This window comes from Malaclemys terrapin, chromosome 3 (assembly GCF_027887155.1).
Source record: "Malaclemys terrapin pileata isolate rMalTer1 chromosome 3, rMalTer1.hap1, whole genome shotgun sequence".
Taxonomy (NCBI): domain Eukaryota; kingdom Metazoa; phylum Chordata; order Testudines; family Emydidae; genus Malaclemys; species Malaclemys terrapin.
In genome coordinates, this window is record NC_071507.1 from 163,333,727 (window position 1) to 163,345,860 (window position 12,134).

Genomic DNA, 12,134 nt, shown 5'->3' on the forward strand with positions numbered 1-12,134 from the left:
AAACTCACTTAGTGCCTAAATTTTTCAGTAAGAGTTCCCTAGGTACCTAAGTTTCTGCCTCTGAGCATGAGCACTGCTGCCCCAATCAAGGGACACATACTTTGTGCCTAAGCCCCCTGGTGATCCATGAACTGGAAGAAGACAAGAACAACAAGGAGTCTGGTGGCACCTTAAAGACTAACAGATTTATTTGGGCATAAGCTTTTGTGAGTAAAGTTCATCTACCTAACTTATGTGCTCAGAGACCACCTACCAGTTTGCATTCCATTCAAAATCTGGGTGGTGTAGGGTCTCCTTTATAAATTTTAGTCCTGTAGTTATCACATTAACCTGGGATGTGAGAAACCCAAGAGTCAATTCCCCTCACCTCAGAAAGCAGGGGAGAAAGGATTTGAACAGGGGACTTTCCTCATCTCTGAGAAGCAGGCTCTAACTACAGAACTATGGGATAGTTTGGTGTAGGACTTCCTCGGTCTTTCCAGTTGAAGCTGTTCTTCACATCCCAGGTGAATGCTTGAACCACTGGCCTAAAAGATTAAGGTGGGCACCATCTTCTCTGGTGACCATTTTGTGTGGAGGGAAGCAAGCACCACCTCCTCCTCTAGCTGTTTGGAGTGGAGAGAGGCAGATACCTAACTCATTCTTACAAGGAAGGATTTAGGTGCCTAAACTGCCTGACTCCAGGAAAGGAGTTCCCAGTTGTTGATCACAAGCAATTACAGGTGTCTGCGTGCAGCCCACCTTTGAGCACCTCTGTGAGAGGGGTGGGGCTTAGCACACACCCTCTCTTCAGCATCTTCATTGGCCAATTTAGGCAGTTCCTAGCCCAGTGGTTCTTAACTAGAAGTCCGGGGCCTCCTGGGGGACCGTGAGCAGGTTTTCTTTGGGGAGAGGGAAGCACCAAGCAGGGCAGAAAGCCAAAGGCCCCTGGGGTCAAAGCCCAGGGCCCTGAGCCCTGCCACCCAGGGCTGAAGCCAAAGCCTGAGCAATGTAGCTTAATGGAAGCCCCTGTGGCATGGGGCCCTGGGTAATTGTCCTGCTTGCTACCCCCTAATGCTGGCTCTGGCTTTTATATGCAGAAAACCAGTTATTGTGGCACTGGTTGGCTGTGGAGTTTTTAATAGCGGGGGGGGGGAGCTCAGAAAGAAAAAGGTTGAGAACCCCTGTCCTAGCCTACTCTGCTGGCTGCTAGGGATTGTATTTTTAGATGCCTCTCTCCCCATTCATTGTATAAGGAGCTACATACCTAATTCAGGCTTTGTGGATTTCAGTGGCATTCCTGTGATTTTTTTATGTGCCTAAAAGTTAGGCATTGCAATACCTAAGTCTCTTTGGAGATCCAGGCCAAGTAGTTTTTAGCTTGATGAAGCTAGCTAAGGTTACCATTATAACCTCCAGCTGGGGTTGATCTTGACTCAGGGCCATCCCTACCCATATGCAAAGTACGCAGCTGCGTAGGGCACCAGGAAATTTGGGCCACCAAATTTCCTGGTGCCCTCGCAGCTGCGTGCTGCTCCAGCCCCTGCTCCACCTCTTCCCCATGGCCCCCACCCTAGCTCTGCCTCTTCCCACCCTTGCTCCACCCCAGCCCTGGCCCTACTCTGCCCCCACCCGCCCCTGCAGCAGGGGTCGGGTGCCCTGCACTCACTAGGCAGCAGGAAGTGGACTGACCCGGCCCCAGCCCGCTCTGTGCTGCTGGCTCCCAGCCGTGCTACCAGTGAGTGCTGGGGGGCGGTTCCCAAGGCTGGGAGCTAGGGGAGCAGAGTGGAGCGGGCTGGGTCACTTCATTTTCCGACGCCCTGTGAGTGCAGGTTTGGGCCTGCCCTGGAATCACTGGGCGGCAGGAAGTGGAGCAACCAGACCCCAACCCGCTGTGCTCTGCCAGCTCATGCTGGGGGGTGGTTTCCCCTCTGGCCCCTAAGCCTGCTCCTGCCCCCCCCCCCCCCCCATGGAGGCCAGGGGGCTGAGTAGGGCATCAAAATGACTAGGGATGGCCTTGTCTTGACTAGCTATGCTGAGGTAACGTACTTCACTGGGAAATGGTAGTAGTTTGCCATTGTAAGCAGGTACATAGTATAAACAGTAATGAAGCCCTCTACATCAGTGGTTCCCAAACTTTAACAACCAACCTGTGAACCCCTTTCACTAAAATGTGAAATCTCATGAACCCCCTCCTAAAAATGAATATTTCCAGGGATTTAAGTTTAAATCTCCTCAATGTGATGCTAACATTCACTCACCTCTCACTGAAGCAAAACAGCACTCCAGAGAAAATGACTTAGTGTCGAATTACTGAGGCACCTGAACGCTGCTACAGTGACTACTACCTGGTTCTGGTTGGTTTGGCACGCAAACACCTTTTCTTCCGCCACCAGGGCCATCCCTAGGAGGGTGCCCCACGAGGGACAAATTAGCCTGGACCATCCCCCACGTACAGCGTGGCCCCTGCTCACTCTGCCCCTCATGCCACCCAACCTCCCATCTGCCAAGGACAGGAGTCCAAGCTGCCACCTGCAAACCTGGGGTCCCAGCTGCCTCCCTGCCTGCGATAGAGCTCAGGCTCCCGGCCCCGCGCTGGGGTCTGGGCTGCTGGCCCCGCACTCCACGGAGCTTGGGCTGCTGGCCCCCACTGACTGCTGGGGCTCAGGCTGCCGTTCCCACTTCCCAGTCCTGCGCTGCATGGGGCTCGGACTGCCGCTCCGCACGCCACGGGGCTCAGACTGCTGGTCCCGCGCCGGGGTCTGGGCTGCCGGCTCCGCACTCCACGGAGCTTGGGCTGCTGGCCCCCACTGACTGCTGGGGCTCAGGCTGCCGGCCCCACTTCCCAGTCCCGTGCTGCATGGGGCTTGGGCTACCGGCACCTCTGCTGACCGGGACTCGGCTGTGCGCTCTGCAGGGCTCGGGCTGCTGGGCCCGCGCTGACTGGGGCTCAGCTGCGTGCTTTGCGCTCCACAGAGCTTGGGCTGTCTGCTCCGCAACTGGGTCACACCTGCTGTCTCCCATGCCCAGGGTCCTCTGGCTGCCATTAAGGAAATTTTTCTGGCGAACCCCCTATATCATTGTGTGAACCCCCAGAGGTTTGTGAACCCCCATTTGGGAACCACTGCTCTACATTAACTGTACTACTCTGGACTCCATTGCAAACAATGTGAAGCAAAGAATTATTGTAAAACCAAACAATATGCAAAGATGGGACACACATTCATAAGTATAAATTCTTATTTCTCCATAAATAGTTTGAGTTTCTGCTGAATTACGTGCTTCACTCAGATTACATTTTCCCAAAATAATTTAAAATACTGACAGAGGTGGATTGTAGCAATATACCTACACACCATTCAGCTGCCTGACATGGGTAGGGATTAAACAGACAGTGTGGCGGTACCTGATGTTTAATGGCATAACATGTCCCTTTGTGCCACCCAAGCCACATGAAAGCTGCCTGGAAACCTTCTTCACTAGTTCTTGTACACATACACACTGTACTCCAGTGATACTCAGACTGAGGCTCAGGAGCTGCAAGTGGTGGCTCTCCAGTGTGTCTGCTGGATGTCTTTGCAGCACATATTAAAACACTGGTTTTATATTAACCAATCTAAGCTATTAACCAAACAGGAAGCTTTGACGGTTACTAACCCATTAAGCTATCGGTTTGTACGAAGTTATTAAAGTATTTGCTCTGAGAATATTATGTATAAACCAACTAAATATTTCCCCTGTCATACTGTGTAACTAGGAGTAGTACCATAGAGTAGATGAAACAATGAATTCACACTACTTGTGTCTCTTTTGAGTAACAATCCCTAATTCAGCTCCTGAACCACTGAGGATCACGGCTGTAATCCATTTCACATGTGATCATAGACTCATAGAATATCAGGGTTGGAAGGGACCTCAGGAGGTCATCTAGTCCAACCCCCTGCTCAAAGCAGGACCAATTCCCAACTAAATCAGACCAGCCAGGGCTTTGTCAAGCCGGGCCTTAAAAACCTCCAAGGAAGGCGATTCCACCACCTCCCTAGGTAACGCATTCCAGTGTTTCACCACCCTCCTAGTGAAATAGTTTTTCCTAATATCCAACCTAGACCTCCCCCACTGCAACTTGAGACCATTGCTCCTTGTTCTGTCATCTGCCACCACTGAGAACAGCCGAGCTCCATCCTCTTTGGAACCCCCCTTCAGGTAGTTGAAGGCTGCTATCAAATCCCCCCTCACTCTTCTCTTCTGGAGACTAAACAATCCTAGTTTCCTCAGCCTCTCCTCATAAGTCATGTGCTCCAGACCCCTAATCATTTATGTTGCCCTCCACTGGACTCTTTCCAATTTTTCCACATCCTTCTTGTAGTGTGGGGCCCAAAACCGGACACAGTACTCCAGATGAGGCCTCACCACTGTCAAATAGAGGGGAATGATCACATCCTTCGATCTGCTGGCAATGCCCCTACTTATACAGCTCAAAATGCTGTTCGCCTTCTTGGTAACAAGAGCACAATGTTGACTCATATCCAGCTTCTCGTCCACTGTGACCCCCTAGGTCCCTTTCTGCAGAACTGCTGCCTAGCCATTCGGTCCCTAGTCTGTAGCAGTGCATGGGATTCTTCCGTCCTAAGTGCAGGACTCTGCACTTGTCCTTGTTGAACCTTTAGCACCTGCTAACTCAGGGAGTCTCTTTATTTAATAAAATTTTAAATATTCCTGCCCCAGAGGGCTCACAGGTGCCATACACTAGCTGGGATCACTACCAACTGATTAAGCTCAGTGCGGGATCGACCAGAGCCATGGTGTGTGCACCCCAGAAAACACTGGTACAATCTGCGACGCTTAAGAAACCCATTTTTCCCGAGGGAAGAGACGATACTTCGGAAACCCCTTGCTCAAGTGACCGCAGATGGGGACGCCCGAGCCCAGCAGGCTCCCGGGCCATCCGCCGGAGCAGGTGGAGTTCAGAGCCGCCTTTTCCCGGCAAGGGCGTCCCCCACCTACAGAGCAGCAAAGCGGGGCTCGAGCTGCGAAGCAGGGCGCAGGAAGTTCCCGGCCAGCAGGGCTCCGCCTCCAGCGGGAAGTGGAGGGTCCTCGCGTCGGCAACAACCTCCCGGCCCCTCAGCTCGGGGGCCGTAGGTGTCCGCCCGGGCCCCCCCCGCGGGGTGACCGACGGCCTAGGGGCGGGGCGCGGGGCGGGCCCGGCGGAAAGTGCTGAGTCACGGCCTGACGCGGGCCGCCCGCCCGTCACGTGCTACGCCGGGACACAGGTTCCTCCCGCCGCTTCCGCGCACTGCGTTCCGAGCCGGCGCGGGGGCACCTGCCGCTCCCGCCGTTCCGAGAGCCCGGGGCCGGCCGCGCCGCCCTGCCCCACTCGGCTGCGGAGGCCTCGGCATGGGGCTGCTGTCGCAAGGCTCCCCGCTGAGCTGGGAGGAGACGCAGCGGCACGCGGAGCACGTGCGCAAACACGGCATCCTCCAGTTCCTGCACATCTACCGCGCCGTGGCCGAGCGCCAGAAGGACGTTCTCAAATGGGGGGACGAGGTGAGCGGGGCGGGCGTCCCCCTGGGGCCGGGGGCAGGTGTCGGGCGGCCGGGGGGGTCCGCTCTGCCTGTCAGCTTCTGTCCCGAGAGCCGTGCTGGGCACCGGCCGGGAGCGGCTCGCGCTCGCCCCCTGGGGGCTGGGCGGGTATGGACCCGGCGGGCGGGCGACCAGGTTGGTGCCCCAGGTGCCTACAGCCCGCGGGCTGGCAGCGACCGCCGCACTCCCGGCGCCTTTGATTTCGCTGCCTGCTTCGTGCGTGTGGCACTTCGCTCCCTGGGGGTGGGGGCAGCAACTCTCCGTCGCTGTTTTAACTGCCTCCCCCTGCAGTGTGCGCTCAGGACCAGGGTGATGATAAACGCTTTCCCGTGGCATCTCTAGATGTGCGATACTTGGGACGCTGCTACCTCCCAGCAACTGCAGTGGGTTGCTTTTTTAAAGCAAAAAAATCTTGTGCTTATTGAGCCCAAGCCCTTTCTGCTTTAGTTTTTAAGACTCGTTTTTTAAACTACAGAACAGGGTGATTCATATTAAGCCTCTGACTTAATTGTCAGGAGTGGGAAATTGTAAGGGGAGGTTGGACAGTGTCTAGGAGATTAACTTCAGTTAGGTTCCTGGAGAACATCTGTTCAGGATTCTTCTTTTGGGACTTAGCTCCTGAGCTTGAGATTGATGGAACCCCCCAGTTCTTCAAGCTTTCCTTTAAAGTCTTGAGTGCACTAGTGACAGAGGTAGAGTGAGTGTCATTCTCCCTACCATATGGTTCATGGTAAACTACCCCAATTTGCCCCCGCAGACACTATTCTGTATAGGTTCTATTCTATCACCTGTTTTATACTCCAGTACTTAAACAACACTCATGCTCATAGTATCTGAGCATCTTCCAGTCATTCATTAAGCAAGGTGATGTTTATTCTCTCATCCCCTCCTATGTGCCATGGAGTGTATTAGTAGGTTTTTTGTTTTTAAATACACCTGTTGCTATGTATTTATAAAGTCAAAGAAGTGCTCCTTGTACTTGGAGTGGAAGATGGTGAGATTTGTGATAGTTTTCAGTTCCTGGAGGAGTTCATTCCACAGTCTTGGACCAGCCTCTGAGAAATTTCTATCTCTTGCACAGAATAACTTAACTCTTATTATTTAACTCGAGGCTTCCCTGCCCCACAATGGGATCTAGGATACCACCATTCTGTCAAAAATGTTAAGGAAGAGCTGGCAGGTCACAGCTTGAATCATACTACAAATATTTGGTCTCATTACTATAGTTATTGAGTAGTACATCTCCATAGGAGGTAACCTCAGGAGACCTGGAGGTCCCAGTAGGAAGCAAGATAGACAAGGGACTCTCTCTTGCATGCACCTCAAGCTCTGTTCATGGATCATTGTCAAACCAGAGAGATCCAATCTGCTATTAGGAATAGGTTTTCAAACACTTCCTTTCCAAAGCACAGTAAACACAGGTATAATCAAACCTGGGAAGGGGTCCATTATGAAAGAATTTAGTCTTTAATGGCTTATAAATGCTCTGGAGATTCAGGCAACCCTGTACACACTGGCGGTTGTCAGAGACCTTGTATCCAAAAAGGTGGTCATGGGGCAAGTGCACTGTTGGGCCACCAGGTTTTATGTAAATAATCCAGGAAGGCTTTTGACTGTGCCTCCTGTTTGGGAAGTTCTGCGAGTGTGGGAGTGAGCTCTTGAGCCCCTTGAAGATAGCTGGGCAAAGAGACTGCCTTCTCTGCTGAGGGAATGTAGGTCTCTTCTTTTCTCCACTCTTCGGCCTGGTCCCCACTAACCCCCCACTTTGAACTAAGGTACCCAAATTCACCTTCGTTAATAACGTAGCTGAATTCGAAGTACCTTAGTCCGAATTTACCGCGGGTCCAGATGCGGCAGGCAGGCTCCCCCGTCAATGCCGCATACTCCTCTTGCCGAGCTGGAGTACCAGCGTCGACGGTGAGCACTTCCGGGATTGATCCGGGATCGATTTATCGTGTCTAAACCAGACGCGATAAATCGATCCCAGAACATCGATTGCCTGCCGCCAGACCCTCCGTTAAGTGTAGACGTACCCTTGGCTATAGCCCTTCTTAATGTTCTTTCTCTGATGACCAGACACAAGCTACCAAATCTGGCCTGGAAAGAGAGCACTACTGTGGACACACTGTCCATGAGCAGTCTCAGGATCAAGGAGTAGCAGAGGAGAACTTGTTATACCAATAAAAACTAGCAGGATCTTATTAAAGGAACAAGATAAAGATGCCGCATTTATTATGATAACAATTTGATTTATGACCAATAATTAATATCTTAATCCTTATACACACACATTATACCTAGTACCTATACACATACACACACACATCCATCAGATGTTCTGCAGCTGCTGCATAGTTACCAGTCCTGCTTGAGTCTGTGGCTTGAGTTTGCAGCTTGGGTTCGTAGCTTGTGGCGGCTAACTGGCCAGGAAAGCCGGGCACAAAGACGAGCTGGGTCTCTGATGGGCATGCACCGATGCCCTTCCATGTTGGCAGCAGAATGTTACCCTCCTCCAAAGTTTTCCATCTCACCCATCCTTTTTGTAGGCTTTAGTTTGAATCCAGAGTCTATAGGTCTTGCTGTGTCACGCTGCCTCCAGGTTTGGTGATTGATCACCTGTCAATTGCAGACATGACTTTCAGCCTGGGACCTGGCTTTGATCCTCCTCCTATTGTACCTTTTCTTTTTAGGGTGGATTCTTCTTACTTGTTAGGGCTCTTGTCTGCATCTTCAGCTGTTGGTGTTTGAACTCTATTTAAATCAGGACAGGCTGGGGCTGGAGGTTGATTCCATCATCCATACATACCTCATTCACACATCTAAACTAAACTAATAAGATTACAGCAGGGTTTGCAAAAATGAAGGTTGCAGCAAGCCCTTACAAAATGGAGTAAGTGTTTTAAAATGGGGTTTGAATTACAATATGGCAAACAGTGAACAGAAGTTACACTGTAGGCAAGTGTAATAAATGGTGAACAGAAATTACAGTACTGAAACAGTGCAAGTCTCAGGGATTTAAGCAGGAATTGGATTGATAATGAAACTTACAAAGGTAGCTGACTGAACAGCTAAGGCTCTTAACAAGCATCTTAATTGTTAATTAGCCAGTTATTGGGGTAACCGGTTTTATGAATAAATATTGTTTCATTCATAAAACTTTACTTATGAAGTTACATTAATAAAGTAAACAATTAAAAACAATTTCATTCATCAGTCCTACAAACTCCCGCCTTTTTAGTATGAAAGTTATTATTTTTTTTTTTTTTTAGGTTTTCTATTACATCTTTTTTAATGTTTTCCTCTTCTCTTTTTTTGGTCTTAAATTAGCTTTTCTTTCTGGAAGTTTCCTCTCCCATGCAGAAGAACTGACTGGAGCTATCTGAGGGCAACTTTTATACTTGGCAGATGCAATGCATGATGTTCAGTAGCGGGAATGGCTTGCCCTCTTCTTGGCTGCTGATGTTCTCAAGGGTAGGGTTACCATATGTAACAAATAAAAAAAGAGGACCCTCCACGGGGCCCTGGTCATGCCCATTTCCCACCCCAGCTCCAACTCCGCCCCAACCCCACCCTAACTCCGCCCCTCCTTCCTCCCACTCCCAGCCATGCGAAAAGGGCTGCCCAAGCGCTACCGGCTTCACGGTTTGCCGGGCAGCCCCCAGACCATGCGCCCCTGGCCGGCGCTTCCCCAGCACAGCTGGAGCCCGGGAGGGGAAGCGCCCAGCCGGGGGCGCAGGGTCTGGGGGCTGCCCGGCAAACCGTGAAGCCGGCAGCGCTCGGGCTTCGGGCAGCCCCCATGCCTCCGGACTCTGTGCCCCCGGCCGGGCACTTCCCCTCCTGGGCTCCGGCGGCGCAGGGTCCGGAGGCATAGCCCGAAGCCCGTAGCGCTCGGCTCTTAAACAGAGCCGAAGAGTCAGGGGAGGAACAGAGCCGCCGCGGCCGGAGGCTCTGCTCCTCCCCTGACTCTTTGGCTCTGTTTAAGAGCCAAGCTGCCCGAGCCAGCGCTACTGGCTTCGGGCAGCCCCCCTTGCCGCTGAACCCCAGCCGCCGGAGCAGAGCAGCTGGAGCAGGGGAGGAGAAGTGCCTGGCTGGCAGCTGGGATCCGGAGGCAAGGGGGGCTGCCCGAAGCTGGTAGCGCTGGCTCTTAAACAGAGCCGAAGTCTGAGAGGGGAGGACTCGCAGAGCAGCCGCGGGAGGGGAAATGCCCGGACGGTATTTTTCCCGGACATGTTCGGCTTTTTGGCAATTCCCCCCGGACGGAATTCCCCTCCTACTCAAGGGTCAAAATCTTAAGATCTAGGGGAGTTCTACCAATCTCATACTAAAGAGCTAAAATGTAGGCCTGAGAAGCCTGTAGGCCCTCAGGGAAGCAGAATTACAGGCAACAAACTTTCCCTCTTTCTGGTTGTCCTGACCTGTTGCCCCAGATGTAGTAATACAGATTTGTGTACTGTATTATGTTGTGCCTTTCAGAGAGCAGGTTAATACCTGTGACTCCTCCTTTAAAAATGTTTTTATAGAGGAAGCAGGAGTTGTCTCAACTCAATCAGAAAAGATTATTTCATTGCTGTTATTTGTTTACCGTTGCTACATAATGCATTGACACCTACTAGTTTTTACTTGTCAGAGTAGTATCAATCAATGTATGTTAAGATAGCTCTGTCTTGACATATTGTAAGCTGCTACTTCACTGGGTCTTAAGGGATGAACAAGGTATTGGAATCTGTCAAACATTAATTGGTGAAATTTGTGATTTGAATTTATGGTTCTGTGTGCACACAGAACAGTAACTTATTTTACTTCCATATTTTTTTCAGCTCGTAAAGTAGTTCGTTTGTATTACACTGACTAGTTGAAAAAGAAATTTGATTTTTAGATTTCTCTGATCAAATAGCCAGAAGGATTGTGGAAAACTTTGTGTTATCTTATGTTGAACTCAGAAGAATTAACTCTGTTTTAAACTTAACAAAAGAAAGTGCTGTGGACTTGGACCTTGTATACCAAGTTATAGCTTGAAAAATGTTTTTATTGCCTTGGCTATAAACCCTTAAAGATAGGAATTAATAATGAAGATGATAGCTCACTTAACTGTAGTGATACAGGCAGGGCTGCTGTAATAAAACTGATGTTATAAGAAACTGCTCAAGATAGTTAAGACCAAAGCAGACTGAAGAACTTCAAAAAGATCTCACAAAACTAAGTGATTCAGCAACAAAATAGCAAATGACATTTAATGTGGATAAATGTAAAGTAATGCACATTGGAAAAAATAACCCCAACTATACATACAATATGATGGGGGGGCTAATTTAGCTACAACGAATCAGGAAAAAGATCTTGGAGACATCGTGGATAGTTCTGTGTAGACGTCCATGCAGTGTGATGAGGCAGTCAAAAAAGCAAACAGGATGTTAGGAATCATTAAAAAGGAGATAGGGAATATATTATTGCCTTATATAAATTGATGGTACGCCCACATCTTGAATACTGCATACAGATGTGGTCGTCTCATCTCAAAAAAGATATATTGGCACTAGAAAAGGTTCAGAGAAGGGCAACTAAAATGATTAGGGTTTTGGAATGGGTCCCATATGAGGAGAGATTAAAGAGGCTAGGACTTTTCAGCTTGGAAAAGAGGAGACTAAGGGGGAATATGATAGAGGTATATAAAATCATGAGTGATGTGGAGAAAGTAGATAAGGAAAAGTTATTTACTTATTCCCATAATACAAGAACTAGTGGCCACCAAATGAAATTAATGGGCAGCAGGTTTAAAACAAATAAAAGGAAGTTCTTCACACAGCGCACAGTCAACTTGTGGAACTCCTTGCTTGAGGAAGTTGTGAAGGCTAGGACTATAACAGCGTTTAAAAGAGAACTGAATAAATTCATGGAGGTTAAGTCCATTAATGGCTGTTAGCCAGGATTGGTAAGGAATGGTGTCCCTAGCCTCTGTTTGTCAGAGGATGGAGATGGATGGCAGGAGAGAGCTCACTTGATCATTACCTGTTAGGTTCACTTCCTCTGGAGCACCTGGCATTGGCCACTGTTAGTAGACAGGATACTGGGCTAGATGGACCTTTGGTCTGACCCAGTATGGCCATTCTTATGTTCTTATTTCTGAGATACAGTTGAGTAAGCTCTGGTCAAGTGTAGGTAGTCTCTTGGTCTATCCAAGGCCGTGATCAAGTGTCTTGATGTTTTTGGTCTTTTGGTCTCGAGATGAAAACCTTGTCTTTGTTTCTGGGACCTTGAAGTGAAAAAATTCCTTAAAAAAAACAGAAATAAAGCTATCAAATGTATAGTTGCCTGCCCAGCTCTGTGTCGAACACTGAGGTAGATAAACAGTGAGGTCATTACCTGCAGATCCTATCTGTTCTTGTCCACAGGCAGATAGAAATATTTAAAAGATGCCTTCCCCCTTCATCTCCAAAATTCCTTTTCACAAAGTGGAGTCACTGTGTTTGCTTGTGAATGCAGAGAGAACCTGTAGCTTGGGGTTGTAGAGCGTCCAATGTCGTTGTCCATTCTAGAACATTGTCATTTTGTCATAACATAGCATACCTGTAGCACAC

The 12,134-nt window shown here is 49.6% G+C and overlaps 2 protein-coding genes across 2 annotated transcripts in view; both read left to right on the forward strand.

The window, feature by feature from the left end:
• Nucleotides 1-12,134, forward strand: part of KLHL31 (kelch like family member 31) — a 265,997-nt gene that overhangs the window by 66,865 nt on the left and 186,998 nt on the right. The window lies entirely within an intron of this gene.
• The window catches only part of GCLC (glutamate-cysteine ligase catalytic subunit), a 54,492-nt gene continuing 47,595 nt past the window's right edge, over nucleotides 5,238-12,134 (forward strand). Inside the window, exon 1 of the mRNA XM_054024417.1 lies at nucleotides 5,238-5,523. Coding sequence (XP_053880392.1) covers nucleotides 5,374-5,523 — 150 coding nt within the window. The 5' untranslated portion in view covers nucleotides 5,238-5,373. The remainder of the gene's footprint in view (nucleotides 5,524-12,134) is intronic.